Source organism: Gobius niger, assembly GCF_951799975.1.
Source record: "Gobius niger genome assembly, chromosome: 1".
NCBI classification, from domain to species: Eukaryota; Metazoa; Chordata; class Actinopteri; order Gobiiformes; family Gobiidae; genus Gobius; species Gobius niger.
In genome coordinates, this window is record NC_136852.1 from 11,148,725 (window position 1) to 11,173,863 (window position 25,139).

The following is a 25,139-nucleotide window of genomic DNA, read 5'->3' on the forward strand; positions in this document are numbered from 1 at the left end:
GCGTAATGATACGAGGAGTAAAACGTCCGCGCAGTAACTCCTAAAGGTTATTGACGGAAGCGAGCGGGGGAAGTGTTTAGGAGTTACTGCGCGGACGTTGTGCTCCTCGTATCATTACGCCTCACAATATAGTCCCCCTTTTTATTTGCTTATAAAATCGACATGTTACATTTCTGTGTAAATATACTTCGCATGAAAACACTTCACGTAACTTTATTTAAATAGGGAACACGTGGAAGAGCTTGGTAGCTTCTATCGTGAGCTTTTTCGGAGCTATGTGACATGTGGGAGAGGCTGTGTATGTGCTCCGTTTGCGTGACAGAGCGCACGGACAAAGACCAGACGGGGATATATTAACACGTCTAAAGTGAGGTAAGAACATATTTTAGTATGTAAAAACGGTGGCCTATTCCTTTAACCGCGTTTGCAACGTGGTTGTCTTTGTTGTTGTTAGCGCCAGAAAGTTAGTTAGCGAGCTAGGTGATGCTGCAATTGGGCGGCACGGTAGCGCAGCGGTTAGTGCTCTCGCTTCACAGCTAGAAGGTCCGGGTTCGATTCCCACCTGCACGGGGCATGTTGCATGTTCTCCCCGTGTCTGCGTAGGTTTCCTCCGGGCACTCCGCTTTCCCCAATCACTAAAAACATGTACAATAGGCCAGGATGAATGATGTTTGTGAGTGAATGGTGGTGGTCAGAGGGTCCGTTGGCGTAGATGTGTGTAGTCGTGAAAGCGCTTCTGACCCAGGGGAAACTGAAGCTACAAACGTAGCTTTCCACCACCGAGTGTGGAGTGAATGTACAATTGTCTCATGTAAAGCGCTTTGTGACCATGTCAGTGAAAGGCGCTATATAAATAAAGATCTTCTTCTTCTTCTTCTTCTTCTACAACTCTCCGGAGTTCATCCAAGACGCAAATTCTGAGCCCTTTCCTCGTAAATATGAGCGACAAAAGCAACATACTTCAGTCATGTCATTAGATTCGTTAAGCGCCTGCTCCTGAGGCCTCCACAGTCATGTTTATGCTGCTGTTTATGCTGTGGTTCTGACATGAGCTGCGCATGCAAATGATCTGAAAGTTTACGCTGGTGTCCAAAATCTATACCGGTATTACCGTGCACGGTATGATGGACCAACCCTAGTGTCCAAGAGGATGGATGAAAAAGAGGCAGGAGTCTGAATGTCTTATACAGGATAAGTTTATTTGCCATCGGTACGGGACCCGGAGATCCCAGGAGGTTAATGATCCTCCTTGGACGGCTACGAGACAGGCTCTACCAGCTCAGCGTACTACCTCTGCGGGTGGATCACTGACTTCCTGATGGGCCGGAGACAGCATATGCGGCTGGGGAAGATTGTCTCGGACACTCACACTACAAATACTGGAACTCCTCAGGGCTGTGTACTTTCCCCATGGCTCTTCTCCCTGTACACAAACTGCTGCACCTCCAGTCACCAGTCCGTAAAACTGATCAAGTTTGCGGATCTCGGACGGTGATGAGTCCACCTACAGGAGAGAGGTGGACAGGCTGGCGTCCTGGTCCAGCCACAACAACCTGGATCTGAACGCCCAGAAGACAGTGGAGATAATCCCGGACTTCAGGAAAGACACAGCCTCACCATCCCCCCTCTCCCTGATGGACTCTCCCGTCCCCATCTCCATTTTGGACATCAGACTCATGAACAAAGACAAGACCCAATAGCTTAGTTACAGACTCATGGATGTAATCTGTTCTGTTGCACTGTGTGGTGTGTCCACACTTAGATCCCCTGCTATCACTTTATACACTTCTGTAAATACAATCCCGCTGCTGTTCCATTTACTTTTTATCTTATTTATTTTAATAGGTTAGGTTAGGTTAATTTATTTGTACCCGTGGGTAAATTCGTCTTGCAATTCTGAGAACGAGTCGACACATTAAAACACATTACACAAAGATAAAACATCACACATATTTAAATATAAAACTTGTAAGTGCTCCAGATACTAACAGGATGTGCCTTTGGTACAGATACAACTGAAGTTTAAGCCACTTGACAGTAACAAAGATTTAAAAAAAAGCCGTGTCAGGGGCAATTTGATCCTGACTTGTTCATAAAGGAAAGGGCAGCGGGAACAAAGCTTTTCTTAAAACGGTTTGTGTGGCTTATTGGCATCTAAACCGTTTTAAGAAAAGCTTTATGCATACCCCTATAGCCTTATAGTTTAACGTTTTATAGCTTAATTTTATCTCAATTCTGTGTTATATGTTTTATTTTGCACGTCTACACCAAAAAAAAAAATCCTAGTTTGTGAACCTGTTCTCAAACAATGGCAATAAAAACTATTCTGATTCTGACATGAACTCGAGACATTGCGCTAGTTCTACCATTCAAGACTTATCTTACTACTTTTGGGCCTTCTTAAGAGACCTGTGTATGCACATATGGCTGAAATCAACTCTCTCCAAAGCGTGGGGCAAGTTACCATGGCAAGTTAGATTACATTACAATGCTACAATTTTCTTCAAGTGGATTCAAACAAAGGTTGTGCGACTATTTTCAGCTTGTCTCTGGCAGTTCTGGTCCTTGTGCAGGTGTTTGTAAAATAGTGACTCTTCAGCCATAACAAATGATAAAGCTCTGGATTCACCTTATTCCGCCCCGCCCACTTTTGCCACTTTTTGCTCATTTAAACGGAGAACGAGGGAAAATATTCCCCACTCAAATCTGATGTTTAGTAGATTGATTTGTGAAAAATGGCCCATATTCATTTGCACCAACATGTCAACACTGCACCGTTTCTCTGCGCGACCTAAAAACGGCTTTGTTTTCGTAACTGATTTTATGTGGACTTCTCCAGTCCCATGTGAACAGATAGGAGAAAAGGGGCGGGCACAATTCATGGCGGCGCCCATGCGAACTTCCAGAATAAGGTGAATTATCAGAATAGCATTGTGTTTTAAGACAGTGGTTCTCAACCTGGGGGTGTCTGGGATTGCAGAGGGGGCACAGAGCCTTGCCTGGTCAGAGTGACAGGTCATCATAAGTGATATGGCAATGTTTTTATATAGTTTTTGTATAGCGCTTTACAACAGCATCCGCTGAACCAAAGTGCTTTCCATAAGTGCAATGCAATAAAAAAATATTTTAGCACAGAATATTTAAGAAAAACACATATACATTCCACATGTGCAATAGCAGTCAAAAACTTTAAACATGTATGTTTTCAGCCAAGCTTTAAACAGTGTCAGGTCAGTGATGGCTCGTAACTCAAAAGGCAAGATGGTAAAAAGATGCTCATATTAGTGCTTTGATGTGACTGTTTAAGGTCAGTTCATTTCTGAGTCCATGATCACTCCTACATTAACTAACCTGATTTTTTGGTTTTAGAGAGAGAGAGAGAGAGAGAGAGAGAGAGAGAGAGAGAGAGAGAGAGAGAGAGAGCGACTCAAGGCGACTGATATTACCAAACACAGGTTTATATTCAGTCCTAATGCATTTAAGGAGCATCTTTGGAACCACTAATACACATTATTGTGCAATTCAGCGTTTGCCAAGATTAACCTGAATTTTTGTCTTAATTCTTTTACTTAAACATTCTTTGATGTCCTTTGTTTTGAAGCAGTAAATCAAGGGATTTATTGCTGCAGGCAGCAGACTATAAAGCATAACAACTACTACGCGGATGGGAAAACTAAGACTGAAGCCTAAAACTCTCTCCATGTACACAATGCACCTGGGCGTGTAATACAGGAGCGTGATGAGGAGCTGTGGGGTGCATGTCGACACAGTTCTCCTTCGGCCCTCGTGGTTGGAAATCCTCATGACAACAAAGAATATAGCAAAATATGAAAATATTACAAAACCTAATGGTACCAATAAGAAAACCATAGCACCAGCAAGAGTTATGAGTTTCATCAGTTGATTATTCTCACAGGCTAATCTGGTGATGGAATAGTGGTCACAGTAGCACTGGACAATGATGTTTGAGTTACAATAAGACAAGTCATAAGCAATCATGAGTATATACACCATCCAAGACGCTGCCAGAAACCAGAACACTCCGCACAGACAGGAAGCAACATTATTTGTGAAAGCGCTATAACGCAGAGGAGAGCAAATAGCAACGAATCGATCTAAGGCCATGACCATGAGAATACAAGAGTGAGTAGCTGATACAAAATGAACAAAATACATTTGGACAAAACAGGTGTTAAATGACATCACACTGTCATCAAACCAATATTTAGAAATGATTTTGGGCAGCGTCACCGTCCCAAATGCTAAATCCGACAAAGCGAGGTGGCAGAAAATTAAATAAGTAGGTTTATGAAGAGAACGTTCTCTGTAGACGAGCACTAAGATGAAAATGTTGCCAACAGCTATGGCCAAGAAGACGATAAGAAGCAGCAGGGACACCGGTCCATAGTACTGAGCCGAGAGCCCAGGGAATCCAGTGAGGAAGAAGTGGTCTATCCTGGTTGTGCTATTGTACTGCATAGTGGCTGCGCAGGTTTGACAGAGCTCTCACAGAAGTCTGTCCAGTAGAGAGTGAATGTCCAAATTCTAAAACACCCTTTCAAACAACTGCATCGTCTGTGTGTTTGTACTGAGTGTAACTTGCATGTGTGCAGTCTCATTATAACCTCCTCTTCCACCTCCAGCTTTTAAAAAAAATAAAAACAGCTGATATTGTGGGACATCACGTGGTAGCTATTCGCTCCAATCACTATCCAATAAGACGACGTCACATTATTGTGCATGAAGAAGTTTATGCCATGACAAGTGCTACTAACTACTCTCACTACACCATTAAGTCTGTGATTTCAAAGTAGCCCAAATGCCATTGGAAGTTTCCATTGGAAGTTTGTAATGTACTACTGTGAAGCAAACTCATGTGAAATAACTAATCAGAGTCACTTCATCCATCACCTGCACAATGACTGTCAACTTAGTGCAGTCATTGTTGACTTTTGACAGTCTGATATTGTATACAGTGGGAACCAGATGTTTACATACACTTCATAATAAGACACATTTGCATTTTTTTTCTCACTGTCTGATATGAAACCTGGATTAACTTTTACTTTTTTAGGTCAATTAGAATTTTAAAAATTATTCATATTAGCCAAATGCCCGAAGAATGACAGATAGAATTTTGTGCACGGTTTTATGTTACTTTTTACAAAACCAAAACTTCACATACATTTCATTAATATTTGGTAGCATTGCTTTTAAACTGTATAACTTGGATCAAACTTTTGGATTTCCTGCGATGGTTCATATGGCTTCAACATGTCAGAGATATACAGTCAGGTCGATATATATTAGAACATCGACTCAATTCTCAAATAAAACAATACAACTGAGATGTGCTTAAACTGCAGACGTTCAGCTTTAATTTGAAGGTATTTACATCCAAGTCAGATGAACGGTGTAGGAATTACAACCGTTTTTATGTGTGCTTCCCACTTTTCACAGGAGAAAAAAAAAAAGATTGGACAAAGCAACAATTATGAATCAAACGTTTTTCTTTTTAATATTTGGTTGCAAATCCTTGGCAGTCAATTACAGCCTGAAGTCTAGAAGACATAGACGTCACCAGACGCTGGGTTTCATCCCAGGTGATGCTCTGCCAGGCCTCAACTGCAAATGTCTTCAGTTCCTGTTTGTTCTTGAAGCATTTTCCCTTCAGTTTGGTCTTCAGGAAGTGAAATGCTGCTCAATTGGATTCATGTGAGGTGACTTGGCCATTGAATAACATTTCACTTCTTTGCCTTTATAGCTCTTTGGTGGCTTTGGCAGTACCTGTGGGTCAATGTCCATCGGCATTGTGAAGCGGCGTCCAAACATTTGCCTCAATATGAGCACATAATATTGCCCTAAACACTTCAAAATTCATCCTGCTGCTTTTGTCAACTGTCGGGATAATGAGGGAAGAGCAGACACCTGGCCATGGACCAGCAGGAGCCACTTGTCCCATTACTTTTGGTCCCTTAAAAAGTGGGAGGCTCACAAACAAACCGTTGTAATTCCTACACCGCTCGTCTGATTAAGATGTAAATACTCTCAAATTAATGCTGAAAGTCTGCAGTTTAAGCACATCTTAGTGTTTCACAAGTGTGGTGGTTTACAGAGCCAAAAAGATAAGAATTTAGTCGATGTCCCAGTATTTATGGACCTGACTGAACTTTGGTGCTGGACTATGTGAAGGAACTTGTAAATAAGCTGAGCTGCTTTAAATTCTATTCTCTGAGCGACAGGAAGTCAGTGCAGAGACCGGAGCACTGGACTAATATGGTTGTATTTCCTGGTTCTGGTCAGGACTCGAGCAGCAGCGTTCTGGATGTATTGCACCTGTCTAACAGCTTGTTAGAGTGCAGGCCGTTATAGTGGTCTAACCTGTTAGACACAATCAAACCTGTTAGAGACTAATGCACTGATAAGTCTTTCTAAGTCTGGTTTCGACACCATTCCTCTGATCTTGGAACTGTTTTACAGATGATAAAAAGATGCTGATGTTGTGCTTTGATGTGGCTGTTTAAGTTCAGTTCAGTTCTGAGTCCATGAGCACTCCTAGATGTCTAACCTGATGTTTTGGTTTTAGAGAGAGAGAGAGAGAGAGAGAGAGAGAGAGAGAGAGAGAGAGAGGCTCACGGCGACTGATATTACCAAACACAGGTTTATATTCAGTCCAAATGCATTTAATAAGCATCTCTAATACACATTATTGTGTAATTCAGCGTTTGCCAAGATCAACATGAATATTTGTCTTAATTCTTTTACTTAAACATTCTTTGATGTCCTTTGTTTTGAAGCAGTAAATCAAGGGATTAATTGCTGCAGGCAGCAGACTATAAAGCATAACGACTACTACATTGATGGGAAGACTAAGGCTGAAGCCTAAAAGTCTCCGCAAGTACACAATGCACCTGGGCGTGTAATACAGGAGCGTGATGAGGAGCTGTGGGGTGCATGTCGACACGGTTCTCCTCCGGCCCTCCTGGTTGGAAACCCTCCTGACAACAAAAAATATAGCAAAATATGAAAATATTATAAAACCTATTGGTACCAATAAGAAAACCATAGCACCAGCAAAAGATATGAGTTCTATCAGCTCAGTATTCTCACAGGCTAATCTGATGATGGAATAGTGGTCACAGTAGCACTGGGCAATGATGTTTGAGTTACAAAAAGACAAGCCATAAGTAATCATGAGTATATACACCATCCAAGACGCTGCCAGAAACCAGGACACTCCGCACAGACAGGAAGCAACATTATTTGTGAAAGCGCTATAACGCAGAGGAGAGCAAATAGCAACGAATCGATCTAAGGCCATGACCATGAGAATACAAGAGTGAGTAGCTGATACAAAATGAACAAAATACATTTGGAGAAAACAGGTGTTAAATTCCACCGCACTGTCATCAAACCAATATTTGGAAATGATTTTGGGCAGTGTCACCGTCCCAAATGCTAAATCCGACAAAGCGAGGTGACAGAAAATTAAATAAGTAGGTTTATGAAGAGAACGTTCTCTGTAGACGAGCACTAAGATGAAAATGTTGCCAACAGCTATGGCCAAGAAGACAATAAGAAGCAGCAGGGACACCGGTCCATAGTACTCAGCCGAGAGCCCAGGGAATCCAGTGAGGAAGAAGTGGTCTATCCTGGTTGTGTTATTGTACTGCATAGTGGCTGCGCAGGTTTGACAGAGCTCTCACAGAAGTCTGTCCAGTAGATAGTGAATGTCCAAATTCTAAAACACCCTTTCAAACAACTGCATCGTCTGTGTGTTTGTACTGAGTGTAACTTGCATGTGTGCAGCATCATTATAACCTCCTCTTCCACCTCCAGCTTTTAAAAAAAAATAAAAACAGCTGATACTGTGAGACATCACGTGGTAGCTATTCGCTCCAATCACTATCCAATAAGACGACGTCACATATTGTGCATGAAGAAGTTTATGCCATGACAAGTGCTACTAACTACTCTCACTACACCATTAAGTCTGTGATTTCAAAGTAGCCCAAATGCCATTGGAAGTTTTCATTGGAAGTTTGCAATGTACTACTGTGAAGTAAACTCATGTGAAATAACTAATTAGAGTCACTTCATCCATCACCTGCACAATGACTGTCAACTTAATGCTGTCATTGTTGACTTTTGACAGTCTGATATTGTATACAGTGGGAACCAGATGTTTACATACACTTCATAATAAGACACATTTGCATTTTTTTTTTCTCACTGTCTGATATTAAAACATGAATTAACTTTTACTTTTTTAGGTCAATTAGAATTTTAAAAATTATTCATATTAGCCAAATGCCAGAAGAATGACAGATAGAATTTTCTGCACGGTTTTATGTTACTTTCTATAAAACCAAAACTTCACATACATTTCAATAACATTTGGTAGCATTGCTTTTAAACTGTATAACTTGGATCAAACTTTTGGATTTCCTGTGATGGTTCATATGGCTTCAACATGTCAGAGATATACAGTCAGGTCGATATATATTAGAACATCGACTCAATTCTCAAATAAAACAATACAACTGAGATGTGCTTAAACTGCAGACGTTCAGCTTTAATTTGAAGGTATTTACATCCAAGTCAGATGAACGGTGTAGGAATTACAACCGTTTTTATGTGTGCTTCCCACTTTTCACAGGAGAAAAGAAAAAAGATTGGACAAAGCAACAATTATGAATCAAACTTTTTCCTTTTTAATATTTGGTTGCAAATCCTTGGCAGTCAATTACAGCCTGAAGTCTAGAAGACATAGACGTCACCAGACGCTGGGTTTCATCCCAGGTGATGCTCTGCCAGGCCTCAACTGCAAATGTCTTCAGTTCCTGTTTGTTCTTGGGGCATTTTCCCTTCAGTATGGTCTTCAGGAAGTGAAATGCTGCTCAATTGGATTCATGTGAGGTGACTTGGCCATTGAGTAACATTTCACTTCTTTGCCTTTATAGCTCTTTGGTGGCTTTGCAGTACCTGTGGGTCAATGTCCATCGGCATTGTGAAGCGGCGTACAAACATTTGCCTCAATATGAGCACATAATATTGCTCTAAACACTTTAAAATTCATCCTGTTGTTTTTGACACCTGGCCATGGAACAGCAGGAGCCACTTGTCCCATTACCTTTGGTCCCTTAAAAAGTGGGAGGCTCGTAATTCCTACACCGCTCGTCTGATTTAAAAGTAAATAATCTCAAATTAATGTTGAAAGTCTGCAGCAGATCTTAGTGTTTAATTTGTTTCAATCAATTGTGGTGGTTTACAGAGCCAAAAAGATAAGAATTTAGTCGATGTCCCAGTATTTATGGACCTGACTGTACTTTGGTGCTAGACTATGTGAAGGAACTTGTAAATAAGCTGAGCTGCTTTAAATTCTACTAGCTGAGACCCGGCCTTTGGCCGGGGCTCGCTAGTCTCCACATTTGATATTCTGAGATTATGAGTGATTACAAAGAAATGTCCAACCCGTCACACAGTTCAGCTGTAGACCAGTGGTTCCCAACCCATTCCAAAAACTATGGCCACTACAAATGTGTAAAAGAATGAATGCAAAAAATAATTTCAAACAAACTGCAGTTGGAGTGTTTGATGCACCCGTACTCCTTTCTTATAAACTACAACGACAATATGTTCGCTAAACTCAGGGAATAGAATTCAAGAGACAGTGGAATAATTATGGATAAATATTAGGGGTTCAGCTCTAACGGTTTAGTTCACGGTGCAGGACCCGTGGTTTGGTGCATCACTGTAGTGTACAATCAAAAAAATAATAAGTAGGTTTTGAAATGAAATAGCCTAATGATCGTTGTTTGACAGTATTTATAACCTTACAATGAAATTGGCAATGCTTTCCAAGCTGCTTTAGAATAAAATGTACCTCTGGGCGCACAATACGTGAAAGCAAAATAGAAAACAAATGGTCCAGCAGCAAAGTAAAAAAAAAGGAAAAAACTACGCAGTGCAGGCCATGCGCTCGTTAAGTGGTAGTTTCATTTTCGCTTTTACTCACACGAAGGATAAATCAGTCGGAGCAGCGCGTTTGATTAGAGGCTCGTGTTTTGGGCAATGTTTTGCGTGTACTTTTTTTCGGAGACAAAGCTGTGGAGACGGAATACGGCCAGGATTGGATCTTGCGCATGTGTCTGCGTCTCTGACTTTACGCAGCACTGGATCTATAATGAACCACAGCCTCGGTCACTCCAGGAGAGACATAAACAAAGACACGCAGATGTGTTTTGGAGGAGGTCACTGTACCTGTGCGGAGCGTCTGCAGCTGCAGGTTAGGGTGAGTGACGATGGCACACATCGCCCTGTTTGGATGCGCGCGCGCACACATACACACGCACGCACGCGCACACGCACGCACGCGCACACACCGCCCTGTTTGGATGCACGCGCGCACACATGCACGCACGGACGCACACACGCACACCCAAACGCGCGCGCACGCGCGCACACACACACACACACATCGCCCTGTTTGGATGCGCGCACACGCACGGCAGTCAGATCTCGTGCACTCGCGTTGTTACGGCGGATCAGCCCCCAGCACCAACCATGCACAAACTCACTGTCGCCAGGCTTCCTGGTGTTCCCAAATGGTCTCCCATTCCAGTCCTAACCAGGCCCGTCCCTGCTTAGCTTCAAAGTCGGTATGGGAAATAAACATGGCGGCGCCCAGGCGGCGGCCATTGAGATAGCGTTTTCTATTATAGATTATAGATTCTCTGAGCGGCAGAAAGTCAGTGCAGAGACCGGAGCACTGGACTAATATTGTTAGTCCAGTTCTGAGTCCATGAGCACTCCTAAATGTCTAACCTGAAATGGGAAATGGAAGAAACTGCTTCCGGCTTCCGTACCACTGCAGCGCTCAAGTTTTTGGTGAGGTCAGTACGCCAGATTTTGAAACTTTAAAACTTCTAAAACTAGCGACTTGATCTGAATTGAGGATATTGTACGAGAAGCGCTTATGTTGGCGCTATCCCATGGTGGTTTATTAAGGTGGAAGCCGACTCCGATTTGGAAGAGTTTGCGCACTCACCGCGCACAGGCGAACTAACCAGCTGTCAGCAACTTACGCTAACAGCTGATCCAGCAAACAGCTGATAGCGAGTGAAACCGGCGAAAATGCCACCAAAGAGAACACCCTCGGCTGAGGAGTTCGAGGATATTAAAAGGTTACTGGATATTCTTACTGAGGATGTTTCTTCAGTAAAACAACAGCAAAGGGAGATACTGGCGCTAGTCAAAGATGTAAAGGCTTTACGTGGTATCATCGAGGAGAAAGACAAGCGCATCACGTCTCTGGAAAAGAGGGTGACTGATTTGGAACAATATACGAGGATGAACGACGTTATTGTATCTGGTCTCAACATCAAACCCCGATCTTACGCTCGGGCGGTGGCCTCCGTTAACGGAGGTGTGCCCGAGCAGCAAGAGGAACGCTCTACGGAGCTACAAGTTGCTGCTTTCCTGCAGACGAAGGGGATCGAGCTGGATATCAATAGCATTGAAGCGTGTCACCCGCTGCACAGGAAGAATACCTCCGACAGACCCGCTGTCATAATGAGGTTTGTCAACAGAAAGGATAAAACAGCCCTGCTCAAACAAGGATACAAGCTGAAAGGCTCAAATGTCTACTTAAACGAGCACCTCACCAAGCACAATGCGGATATAGCAAAAAAGGCCCGTTACTTGAGGAAACATCAAAAGATTCAGAAGACATGGACAGCAAGCTGTAAAGTATTCATCAAGTTGAACGGGACCCCAGAGGAAGCCTAAGTATTGGTGATCAGTAACTTGGAGGATCTGGAAAAGTATGAATGAAAGGTGGTCACATGAGGTAAACACACAATGACTTCCATGTATACAGACCACTTATCAGTAGCAGAGAACAATAACAGCTTTTTCCAGATGATACGTGACAATGAGAATCGTGAACTATGTCTTTCGCAATATACTGAGCATAATACACTGGATCTAGAACATGACATAGACCCGGACAACAACTTCTTCTCCTCCAGGAACAATATATGTGGCTATTATACGGAAGATCAATACAATAACTGCATTAAGCACGACGGGAATCTCTCCATTATTTACTTTAACAGTAGGAGCCTATGTAAAAACTATGACAATATTAGAGATTACCTGAAGCAACTTTTTCAACCATTTAGCATCATTGCTGTAACTGAAACTTGGCTTAAAGAAGATAGAGACATGAACTATGAATTGGAAGGTTATGAGGGCAATTTCTTTAACAGACAAAGAAGAGGAGGAGGAGGAGTCGCTTTGTATGTCGACAAAAAATTAAATTATAAGACAGTGGAACAAATGTCAATGTCTGTGGACAATATCTTGGAATGTATCACAATTGAAATAAGTATGGAAAGAATGAAAAATTTAGTTATTAGCTGTGTATACAGAGCCCCTGGCTCCAACATTGAAGAGTTTCAAAACTGGCTGGAAAAAACGTTTTCTACAAAAAGCAACAAAAGAGTATTTATTTGTGGAGACATAAATATTGACATATTAAATCCGCACAAGCATAAAGTAACAGAGGAATTCATTAACACCATGTACAGTCTGAATCTTTATCCAAAAATAACTAGGCCCTAAAGAATAACTTCACATTCAGCCACTCTCATTGACAATATATTTACTAATGACATTGATACAAATTCATCAAGTGGTCTATTAATCAATGATATTAGTGACCATTTACCTATTTTTGTTGTTACTGCTCTGAGTGTAAATGAAAAAGGTTTGGAGAAAAAACAATACTATAAGCGATTACGATCTGAAGAGGCCATTATTGCTTTTAAAAATGATTTGCTTTCCCAGGATTGGAATGCCATATATCAATATCAAGATGCAAATTATGCGTATGATGAATTCTTAAAAATATTCAACAAGTTATTTAATAAAAATTGTCCAATTATTCTGCACAGTAAAAGGGCTAAATATAGAGCTCACGCATGGATGACAAAGGGTCTACAGAAGGCTTGCAAAAAGAAAAATATGCTATATAGATAATTCATAAGAAGTAAATCAAAGGAAGCTGAGGTTAAGTATAAAACCTACAAAAACAAACTAACTACTGTATTGCGAAATTGTAAGAAAGAATACTTTGGGAAGTTACTAGATGATAATAAAAATAATGTGAAGGAAATGTGGAAAATATTAAATAGCGTTATAAGTAAGAAAACTAAATCAGACACCTATCTAAAGTATTTTATTGATAATAACAAAGAGGAGCACAATATGGCCCAAGTGGTGAATGGTTTTAATCATTTTTTGCTCATGTTGGCCCAGATCTGGCAGCCAAAATCCCAGTGAATAGCACATGGGAAAATAATCAGTTAATAGATAGGAACCCGCATTCAATGTTCCTCAACCCTGTGGACGAAATGGAAATTATTAATGTAGTTCATAAATGCAAAGGTAAAAAATCTACAGATTATAATGAGGTAGACATGTCCTTAGTGAAGCAAATAATCGAAGAAATTGCAAAACCATTAGCATATATCTTTAATTTATCATTTCAAGCAGGAACTGTCCCAGACCATATGAAAATAGCTAAAGTAATACCCTTATTTAAATCTGGTGATGAGCATCATTTTAATAATTACAGGCCAGTGTATCTATTATCACAGTTTTCGAAGATATTGGAAAAACTTTACAATACCAGACTGGAAAAGTTTATTGAGAAACATAATCTGCTTGATGAGAGTCAATATGGTTTTAGAGGGAATAGGTCCACTGCAATGGCTGTATTGGATTCAATAGAAGAAATAACTAAGCAATTGGATCAAAGCAACATTGTAGCTGGGCTATTCATAGATTTAAGAAAGGCATTTGATACAATAGATCACAATATTTTATTTAAAAAGATGGAGCTGTATGGGATTAGAGGGGTAGCTTTGAATTGGGTAAAAAGCTACCTAGAAAACCGAAAACAGTTTGTTAAACTAGGAGAACATTGCTCTACATATTTAGATGGCACTTGTGGAATCCCCCAGGGTTCAGTACTAGGACCAAAAGTATTTATTTTGTATATTAATGATTTGTGCAAAATTTCTCATTTGTTTAAAGCTGTTTTATTTGCAGATGATACCAATTTATTTTGCTCAGGAGATAATTTGCAAAAACAAAGATAATGTTATTTGGGAATTATAAAGATGATGTACAGGTACAGTTAAATATACAGGGGGTAAATATAGAACGTGTTTAAGAGATAAAATTCTTAGGCGTCATTATAGACGAAAAAATAAACTGGAAAGCGCATATTCAATATATACATAAAAAAGTAGCAAAAAGTATAGCTGTATTAAGCAAGGCAAGGCAGGTCTTAAATTCAAGGGCTTTACAAACGCTTTACTTTTCTCTTCTCTCGCCTTACTTGACATATTGTGTTGAAATTTGGGGTAATAATTATAAAACTACTTTACAACCAATATTCATCCTTCAAAAAAGAGCAATAAAAACAATTTACAACGCTGGTTACCGAGACCACACCAATCCACTGTTTATTAAAGCCAAGATTCTAAAACTTCAAGACATGATAACTTTTAAAACTGCTCAATTAATGTACAAGGCTAAAAATAAGCAACTCCCTCTAAAAATTCAGCAGTTGATTTCTGAAATAGAAGACAAATATAATTTAAGGGGCTTGGATCACTTTAAAATTGCACATGCCCGGACAGCCAGAAAAAGTTTCTGTGTGTCCGTTTGTGGTCCTAAAATATGGAATAAATTACACGTAGACCTTAAACGATGTCCAAATATCAGACAGTTTAAATATCAATACAAAGAATGGATATTCTCTAAGTATGTATCGGAAGAAAATCTCTGACTTTTCATGTTCAGCTGTTGTGTTGTAAACCTGAGGTTGATTGGTAGGTAGTATTCACACTGTATACGACAACTTGATCTTAAATAAGTGTTTACTTCCCCCCACTCCCTTTTGGACAGCCTAATCTCAAATGTGCAAAAGGTAAAACAAAATATTTTGTACTAAGATGTAAATGTATTGAGCTGCACATCTGAAACTGAGCTCACAACTGCCACAATCATGGCAGGTTGTATTTTGTGTTCGTATGAGTTTGTGTTTTTATGTTTTGTTTATGGTCCGAATAAAAGAAAAAGAAAGAAAGAAAGAAAGAAAGAAAGAACCTGATGTTTTGGTTTTAGAGAGAGAGAGAGAGAGAGAGAGAGAGAGAGAGAGAGAGAGAGAGACAGAGACAGAGACAGAGAGAGACAGAGACAGAGACAGAGACAGAGAGAGAGAGAGAGAGACTCAAGGCGACTGATATTACCAAACACAGGTTTATATTCAGTCCAAATGCATTTAATGAGCATCTTTGGAACCACTAATACACATTATTGTGCAATTCAGCGTTTGCCAAGATCAACATGATTTTTTGTCTTAATTCTTTTACTTAAACATTCTTTGATGTCCTTTGTTTTGAAGCAGTAAATCAAGGGATTAATTGTTGCAGGCAGCAGACTATAAAGCATAACGACTACTACACTGATGGGATGACTAAAGCTGAAGCCTACAACTCTCTGCAAGTACACAATGCACCTGGGCGTGTAATACAGGAGCGTGATGAGGAGCTGTGGGGTGCATGTCGACACGGTTCTCCTTCGGCCCTCCTGGTTGGAAACCCTCCTGACAACAAAAAATATAGCAAAATATGAAAATATTATAAACACTATTGGTACCAATAAGAAAACCATAGCACCAGCAAAAGATATGAGTTTTATCAGCTCAGTATTCTCACAGGCTAATCTGGTGATGGAATAGTGGTCACAGTAGCACTGGACAATGATGTTTGAGTTACAAAAAGACAAGCTATAAGTAATCATGACCATATACACCATCCAAGACGCTGCCAGAAACCAGAACACTCCGCACAGACAGGAAGCAACATTATTTGTGAAAGCGCTATAACGCAGAGGAGAGCAAATAGCAACGAATCGATCTAAGGCCATGACCATGAGAATACAAGAGTGAGTAGCTGATACAAAATGAACAAAATACATCTGGACAAAACAGGTGTTAAATGACATCACACTGTCATCAAACCAATATTTGGAAATGATTTTGGGCAGCGTCACCGTCCCAAATGCTAAATCCGACAAAGCGAGGTGACAGAAAATTAAATAAGTAGGTTTATGAAGAGAACGTTCTCTGTAGACGAGCACTAAGATGAAAATGTTGCCAATAGCTATGGCCAAGAAGACAATAAGAAGCAGCAGGGACACCGGTCCATAGTACTGAGCCGAGAGCCCAGGGAATCCAGTGAGGAAGAAGTGGTCTATCCTGGTTGTGCTATTATACTGCATAGTGGCTGCGCAGGTTTGACAGAGCTCTCACAGAAGTCTGTCCAGTAGAGAGTCAATGTCCAAATTCTAAAACACCCTTTCAAACAACTGCATCGTCTGTGTGTTTGTACTGAGTGTAGCTTGCATGTGTGCAGTCTCATTATAACCTCCCCTTCCACCACAAGCTTTTTTTTTTTATAAAAACAGCTGATACTGTGGGACATCACGTGGTAGCTATTCACTCCAATCACTATCCAATAAGACGACGTCACATTTTTGTGCATGAAGAAGTTTATGCCATGACAAGTGCTACTAACTACTCTCACTACACCATTAAGTCTGTGATTTCAAAGTAGCCCAAATGCCATTGGAAGTTTCCATTGGAAGTTTGTAATGTACTACTGTGAAGTAAACTCATGTGAAATAACTAATCAGAGTCACTTCATCCATCACCTGCACAATGACTGTCAACTTAGTGCAGTCATTGTTGACTTTTGACAGTCTGATATTGTATACAGTGGGAACCAGATGTTTACATACACTTCATAATAAGACACATTTGCATTTTTTTCTCACTGTCTGATATGAAACCTGAATTAACTTTTACTTTTTTAGGTCAATTAGAATTTTAAAAATTATTCATATTAGCCAAATGCCAGAAGAATGACAGATAGAATTTTCTGCACGGTTTTATGTTACTTTCTACAAAACCAAAACTTCACATACATTTCATTAATATTTGGTCGCATTGCTTTTAAACTGTATAACTTGGATCAAACTTTTGGATTTCCTGCGATGGTTCATATGGCTTCAACATGTCAGAGATATACAGTCAGGGCGATATATATTAGAACATCGACTCAATTCTCAAACAAAACAATACAACTGAGATGTGCTTAAACTGCAGACGTTCAGCTTTAATTTGAGGGCATTTACATCCAAGTCAGATGAACGGTGTAGGAATTACAACTGTTTTTATGTGTGCTTCCCACTTTTCACAGGAGAAAAAAAAAAGATTGGACAAAGCAACAATTATGAATCAAACTTTTTCCTTTTTAATATTTGGTTGCAAATCCTTGGCAGTCAATTACAGCCTGAAGTCTAGAAGACATAGACGTCACCAGACGCTGGGTTTCATCCCAAGTGATGCTCTGCCAGGCCTCAACTGCAAATGTCTTCAGTTCCTGTTTGTTCTTGGGGCATTTTCCCTTAAGTTTGGTCTTCAGGAAGTGAAATGCTGCTCAATTGGATTCATGTGAGGTGACTTGGCCATTGAATAACATTTCACTTCTTTGCCTTTATAGCTCTTTGGTGGCTTTGGCAGTACCTGTGGGTCAATGTCCATCGACACTGTGAAGCGGCGTCCAAACATTTGCCTCAATATGAGCACATAATATTGCCCTAAATACTTCAAAATTCATCCTGCTGCTTTTGTCAACTGTCGGGATAATGAGGGAAGAGCAGACAACAGGCCATGGAACAGCAGGAGCCACTTGTCCCATTACTTTTGGTCCCTTAAAAAGTGGGAGGCTCAAAAACAAACCGTTGTAATTCCTACACCGCTCGTCTGATTTAGATTTAGATGTAAATACTCTCAAATTAATGCTGAAAGTCTGCAGTTTAAGCACATCTTAGTGTTTCATTTGTTTCAATCAAGTGTGGTGGTTTACAGAGCCAAAAAGATAAGAATTTAGTCGATGTCCCAGTATTTATGGACCTGACTGTACTTTGGTGCTAGACTATGTGAAGGAACTTGTAAATAAGCTGAGCTGCTTTAAATTCTATTCTCTGAGCGACAGGAAGTCAGTGCAGAGACCGGAGCACTGGACTAATATGGTTGTATTTCCTGGTTCTGGTCAGGACTCGAGCAGCAGCGTTCTGGATGTATTGCACCTGTCTAACAGCTTGTTAGAGTGCAGGCCGCTATAGTGGTCTAACCTGTTAGACACAATCAAACCTGTTAGAGACTAATGCACTGATAAGTCTTTCTAAGTCTGGTTTCGACACCATTCCTCTGATCTTGGAACTGTTTTACAGATGATAAAAAGATGCTGATGTTGTGCTTTGATGTGGCTGTTTAAGTTCAGTTCAGTTCTGAGTCCATGAGCACTCCTAGATGTCTAACCTGATGTTTTGGTTTTAGAGAGAAAGAGAGAGAGACTCAAGGAGACTGATATTACCAAACACAGGTTTATATTCAGTCCAAATGCATTTAATGAGCATCTTTGGAACCAGTAATACACATTATTGTGCAATTCAGCGTTTGCCAAGATCAACATGATTTTTTGTCTTAATTCTTTTACTTAAACATTCTTTGATGTCCTTTGTTTTGAAGCAGTAAATCAAGGGATTAATTGCTGCAGGCAGCAGACTATAAAGCATAACGACTACTACACTGATGGGAAGACTAAGGCTGAAGCCTAAAACTCTCTGCAAGTACACAATGCACCTGGGCGTGTAATACAGGAGCGTGATGAGGAGTTGTGGGGTGCATGTCGACACGGTTCTCCTCCGGCCCTCCTGGTTGGAAACCCTCCTGACAACAAAAAATATGGCAAAATATGAAAATATTACAAAACCTAATGGTACCAATAAGAAAACCATTGCACCAGCAAAAGATATGAGTTTCATCAGTTGATTATTCTCACAGGCTAATCTGGTGATGGAAAAGTGGTCACAGTAGCACTGGGCAATGATGTTTGCATTACAATAAGGCAAGCCATAAGCATTCATGAGTATATTCACCATCCAAGACGCTGCCAGAAACCAGGACACTCCGCACAGACAGGAAGCAACATTATTTGTGAAAGCGCTATAACGCAGAGGAGAGCAAATAGCAACGAATCGATCTAAGGCCATGACCATGAGAATACAAGAGTGAGTAGCTGATACAAAATGAACAAAATACATTTGGACAAAACAGGTGTTAAATGACATCACACTGTCATCAAACCAATATTTGGAAATTACTTTGGGCAGCGTCACCGTCCCAAATGCTAAATCCGACAAAGCGAGGTGGCAGAAGATTAAATAAGTAGGTTTATGAAGAGAACGTTCTCTGTAGACGAGCACTAAGATGAAAATGTTGCCAATAGCTATGGCCAAGAAGACAATAAGAAGCAGCAGGGACACCGGTCCATAGTACTGAGCCGAGAGCCCAGGGAATCCAGTGAGGAAGAAGTGGTCTATCCTGGTTGTGTTATTATACTGCATAGTGGCTGCGCAGGTTTGACAGAGCTCTCACAGAAGTCTGTCCAGTAGATAGTCAATGTCCAAATTCTAAAACACCCTTTCAAACAACTGCATCGTCTGTGTGTTTGTACTGAGTGTAACTTGTAGCCTATCTGTTCAGTCTAATCATGACATCCTTCTCCTCCCTCACATAAACTTCTGACCTCCGGCTCTTTTATAAAAATAGCTGATACTATGGGGGCATCACGTGGTAGTTAGTTGTCCCAATCACTGTCCAATAAGACGACATCACATTATTCGATTATACGATTTTGCATAAAGAAGTTAATGCTATGACGTGAAGTGTTTAATGTATTTATGTATTTATCTATCTATTCTATCTATTTATTTGACAGGGCCATTGCAATTCAACAAAGTACAAGACAAGTTAAAAAATAGCGTACTATAGTGCTAATTTTGAACTCCAGCTCCTGGTTGGGCTTTTCTACTGTCTAAAAAGACATTAAAGTTACATTTGTTCTCCATCCATCCATCCATCCATTTTTTTTTCTTCTGCTTTATCCGGGGCCGGGTCACGGAGGCAGCAGTCTCAGCAGAGATGCCCAGACTTCCCGATCCATGTGTCCCGAGCCAGTGTGGAAGGCAGAGGAAGTACGTGGTGTACCAGGGTGGTTGTGTACTTTTCGGACGCTAGTGCCATTTGCTGACCGCCATCATTAAAATGCATATGTTTAATATAATCATTAAAACACATTAAATAAACCTAAAGTAGCCTAATAAAATAACTTTGGCCAGTGCTGGAGTGGTCAAGTGTTTGTATTTTACTTTATGAAATGCTGTTAAAGAATAACTGATCTAACATTTGAATGCACAGGTTGTAATGATCAGATCAAATCACCTGTCATACACCAAGAATGAAGATGATGGGCCGAGCCTCCCCAAGGCAAGGTGACCCCAACTAAAGCACCACTTTTCACAAATGGATAATATTTTTTGAGTAGCCTCCAGGTGTGTCCTCGACCTGTTTCTCAAAATCATGATGAAGAAGATTCAAACAAAGGTCGCTGGACTATTCTCTGCTTTTCTTCGGCAGGTCCGGTCCCTGTCTTGTGTTAGTATGGTAAATAAAAGGGAACCAGGTGCTCACAGGTTCTTGAACTAGTCTGGCTACAGTGACTCTTCAACCATGAGAAATGACAGAAATGTGTGCCAGTGCATGTGCAAAAGTGGATCAACAGAAAAGTCATTTATGCTTTTTTTGAGTGTGTCTATTGTGTGGGCACTATTTCTGCAATACAGGCAGGTAAAATGTGCATCTACAGTGCCTCTCGAAAGTATTCATACACCTTGAACCTTTGCACATTTTGTCATGTTTACAACCCTAAACATAAAGATTTTATTTTGATTTTTTTACTGAACGTTCACACACAAGTAACAGACAACTGTGAAGTGAAAGCAAAATGATACATGATTCTGTTATTTTTCAAAAAATAGAAAACCGAAAAGTGAGGTGTGCATAAGTATTCATACAGCATGACTGAATACTTTGTGGACCCCCTTTTGCTGCAATAACAGCAGCAAGTCTTTTGGGGTTTGACTCTACAAGATTTGCACATGTTGAGACTGACATTTTAGTCCATTCCTCTTTACAAAACAGTCAGATTAGAAGGAGAGCGTTTGTGAACAGCAGTTTTCACATTATTCCACAGATTTTCAATAGGATTTAGGTCAGGACTTTGTGCTTTACTCTTTCCATTTCTGAATGAACAGTGCTCCGGGAGATGTTTAAATCTTGGGAAATCTTTGTGTAACTTAACGCTCCTTTAAACTTCTCCACAGTTTTATCCCTGACCTCTCTGGTGCTCCTTGGCCTTCATGATGCTGTTTAGTGACCGATACACTCCAACCAAAGCTCTGTGGGCCTAAAAGAACAGCTGAAATTATACTGAGAGTAGATTACACACAGGTGGCCTCTATTTAATGGTTAGGCCAAGGTGTGAACATTCTGCAGTCATTATGAATGTTATAAAGGCAATTTAATGCACTTGGAAATGCTGTATGAATACTTATGCACGCCCCACTTTTCATTTTTCTATTTTTTTAAAAATAACGGAATCATGTATCATTTTGCTTTCACTTCACAGTTATCTGTTACTTGTGTGTGAACGTTCAGTTAAAAAATCTAAATAAAATCTTTATGTTTAGGGTTGTAAACATGACAAAATGTGCAAAAGTCCAAGGTGTATGAATACTTTCGAGAGGCACTGTATATATATTTTAGTTTTCAACTTGCACTCGCTATTTAGCACCAGTCTGCCGAAATGACCCCCTTATGCCCAAAAACACCACCCCTTGTTAATAAGGGCACCAGTTCATTAGCTCATCCAAAGTAGCTGCAATATTTAAAGGGATAATTCAGGATTTTTGACACAGGGCCTCATTTCCTAGTTTTCCAGAGTGTTGTTGATTTATGGAGATATTTATTTTTTCACTTCATGCAGTTCTTAAATGTGAAGAGTTTAGTGGTGCTAGGCTAGTGCTAGGCTAGCGCATTCTGTGGTAACTAGTAGCCTGCATTAAAAACAGCCTGACCCAAGCGCAGTGCACCTGAGGCAAATCACTTATAACGCCAGACTACAGATATAAATGTCTGTGTCAATAGAATAATTATAACCACTTTGCATTTTAAAGTACTTATATTTGCTAGCTTCGTGGTTGTATAAGCTACACAGCGGCAGAGTGATCTGCTAGAAAATAATTCCTCAAAACGCGGTAATTCACACAGAGATTTATATCGTCTGGCGTTTCTGGAGTTCAGGAAATTCCGCAGTTACCATGGAGATCCACCATCTTTGCAGCTGTTAGCATACATTTCCATTGACTAACATTAGCTAAAAACAGTATAAAAAGTGGAGAAAACAGCAGTGGAACAACTCTGTTAGCTGCTGAGTTACAGCTGCTAAATACATCTAACTCACTGCGGTGTCCAAGTGTTTTAATGTAAGCAATAACCCCAGTATTTTAACTTTTAAAATCTCCATTAGTTTACAATTGCTGCTAATCCCATAATGCTTAGCGATTTGTCATCACATTCCCGAATTTTATAAGTGATTTGCCTCAGGTGCACTGTGCTTGGGTCAGACTGTTTTTAATGCAGGCTACTAGTTACCATAGACATGCACTAGCCTAGCACTAGCCTAGCACAACTAAACTCTTCAAATATAAGTGCATGAATGAAAAAATATACATCTCCAGAAATCAACAACACTCTGGATAACTAGGAAATGAGGCCCTATGTCAGGGGTGTCAAACTCAAATACACAGTGGGCCAAAATGTAAAACTTGAACAAAGTCACGGGCCACCATTGAACAAATGAACCTTTTAATATGGACCCAAACAAGATTTGCTTTAACATTGAATATGGAACAAGCAACACTTATTACTATACAATATATAACTTAATAGTCCAGATATGCAAAATCTGAAAAAAAAAAGTATAATACCGGTGGGCCAGCTCGAGTAGTCATTTGGTATAGCCTCGCGGGCCAAATATAATTACATTGCGGGCCAAATTTGGCCCGCGGGCCAGAGTTTGACACCTATGCCCTATGTCATCAAATAAATGATGCTTAAATGCGATTAATTTATTACAAAGGCCATACAAATTATAATCGACTCCCACCACCTCTCATGATGCGTTTCTTTCATTTTATTAGACATGACCCAGTTCAATATAAAAGAACACTATTCAATTGTGTCATGTATTGTCATGTTTTGATAGATTTTGATGACAAGTACTTTTTGTCGGGTGTATTATCTCAGGTAAAAATCAACCGGCATTGATGATGGTGTTTTTAATTTGAGCGATAGTGTTCCAGGGTTAAGACTTGGATATGAGAATCTAAAATCAGCTTTTTAATGAGTGTCAAATTAGAGCATACATTACTAGTGATTAAAAGACAAATTACTGAAACACAACATCTCACAAAAACATATTTTACATGTTTGCCTTTCGAAACAAAACAAAGCCCATTAGAAATCAAATACGTGTTGATATTTTGAGACTTTCCAACAGTTTTAATCATGCGCTCTTCTCATCTCTATGCCAATTCTAGCCCTCTGCAGTTTCATAAACAAACACTGCTTGATATCTTGCGTTTTAAAACAATAAATCAGTGGATTCACAGCTGCTGGGATCAGACTGTACAACAACACGATAAAAATCCGGAAATCCAAGCTGAACGAAAAGCCTTTGCTATTTGCGACGTACACGAAGCACCTTGGGAGATAAAACAGACATGTCACAAATATTTGAGGAGTGCAAGTTGAGAGGGACTTCCTTCGTCCAGCGGCATTCGACATCTTGAGAATTATGGCAAAGATGGAAGTGTAGGAAAAAATGATGAATGCCAAAGGAAGCAGAAGACAAAACAAGGCAAGGGATAGGGTTTTCAGGGTAACTGACAGAACTCTGTCGCTGCAAGCCTGACTCATGATAGAAATATGGTCACAGTAGCATTGAGCGATCACATTGGATTTGCAGAAAGGTAGAGAAAGAGCCTCAAAAACTATCACAATCATAATAGGTAGTGGAATAAACCAGGCAATCCCACACAGCCCAGACACCACCGGGTTTGAGATAAAGGCGGAATAGCGCAGTGGAACACATATGGAAATGAATCTATCCAGGGCCATGACCATCAGGTTAAAGGACTGAACAGCTCCCAGATAGTGAACAAAAAACATCTGAGCAAAGCAGCCGTAGAAGGAGAGCAGACTGCTGTCAAACCAGTACTTGGCGATGATCTTTGGAAGAGTGAGAGTGCCAAACACCAGGTCATTCAGCGCCAAGTGACAGAAGATTAGATATGTAGGTTTTTGAATTTTCTTCTCGTGCATGACAAAGGCCAAAATGAAAACGTTGCCAAAAACAATACCAAGGTAGACAACAAACATCACAGCGGAAACGGGACCATAGTACTGGGGATGCAGTCCGGGGAAGCCGAGGATGGTGAAGTGGTCCAGTCGTGTGTCATTAGGAAGCATGATTACACTGTGCACATGTATCAGGATAACAACATAATGACAAAAAGTAGCAACATTGTGGGATCAGGTTGTAATGTACAAAGAGAGGCAGATTCAGTGTCTGTAGCCTAAAGCGTTGCTGAATGCGGTTGGCCCCTTTTATCTGTGTTCTTTGTGTCCCGTCCTCCACTAAACTAAGGCCCAGCCTACTTAATATCACAAACGATGAAAGCGGAAACCACTCAAGTAAAATGTTAGTTGTGTCCAAACTCATTCCTAACTTTTCTAACACATTTGTAGCATTCACATTCTCCACAGGGACGAGTTTACAGCGACATTTCATAACTTACAGGGTCACTTTTCAGGGTCACTTCCACTGGAAATCCTGACTGTAAGTTTAGGAAATTGATGCAAATGCTGTATAAGAAGATGTGCAATATTTTTCCCCCACAAATGTTTGCAATACACGACAAAGCATGTTTTGTTCCACAACTAGAAAAAAAAAGTAATATTCTTCAACATATTGTCTCATCATTACTTTTATGGACAGAATGATCTCATCTCTGTAAAGCGCTTTGTGACC

The 25,139-nt window shown here is 40.2% G+C and overlaps 5 protein-coding genes across 5 annotated transcripts; all 5 read right to left on the bottom strand.

Annotated features, from left to right (window-relative positions):
* Positions 1 to 3,522: 3,522 nt before the first annotated feature.
* Positions 3,523 to 4,479, bottom strand: LOC306979217 (olfactory receptor 51E2-like; the record flags this gene model as incomplete). Its single annotated transcript, XM_079578069.1, has 1 exon — positions 3,523 to 4,479. The coding sequence occupies one exon, from the start codon at positions 4,477 to 4,479 to the stop codon at positions 3,523 to 3,525; it is 957 nt and encodes a 318-aa protein (XP_079434195.1).
* Positions 4,480 to 6,718: 2,239 nt separating this feature from the next.
* On the bottom strand, positions 6,719 to 7,675 carry LOC306980060 (olfactory receptor 51E2-like; the record flags this gene model as incomplete). The annotated part of the gene is made up of 1 exon (XM_079579292.1): positions 6,719 to 7,675. The coding sequence occupies one exon, from the start codon at positions 7,673 to 7,675 to the stop codon at positions 6,719 to 6,721; it is 957 nt and encodes a 318-aa protein (XP_079435418.1).
* Positions 7,676 to 15,402: 7,727 nt separating this feature from the next.
* On the bottom strand, positions 15,403 to 16,359 carry LOC306980926 (olfactory receptor 52Z1P-like; the record flags this gene model as incomplete). Its single annotated transcript, XM_079580469.1, has 1 exon — positions 15,403 to 16,359. The coding sequence occupies one exon, from the start codon at positions 16,357 to 16,359 to the stop codon at positions 15,403 to 15,405; it is 957 nt and encodes a 318-aa protein (XP_079436595.1).
* Positions 16,360 to 18,594: 2,235 nt separating this feature from the next.
* On the bottom strand, positions 18,595 to 19,551 carry LOC306981873 (olfactory receptor 2AT4-like; the record flags this gene model as incomplete). The annotated part of the gene is made up of 1 exon (XM_079581600.1): positions 18,595 to 19,551. One exon carries the CDS (start codon positions 19,549 to 19,551, stop codon positions 18,595 to 18,597), a length of 957 nt encoding a protein of 318 aa, XP_079437726.1.
* A 4,057-nt stretch (positions 19,552 to 23,608) lies between these two features.
* LOC306982777 (olfactory receptor 52E8-like) lies at positions 23,609 to 24,577 on the bottom strand (the record flags this gene model as incomplete). The annotated part of the gene is made up of 1 exon (XM_079582569.1): positions 23,609 to 24,577. One exon carries the CDS (start codon positions 24,575 to 24,577, stop codon positions 23,609 to 23,611), a length of 969 nt encoding a protein of 322 aa, XP_079438695.1.
* Between the last annotated feature and the right edge of the window lie 562 nt (positions 24,578 to 25,139).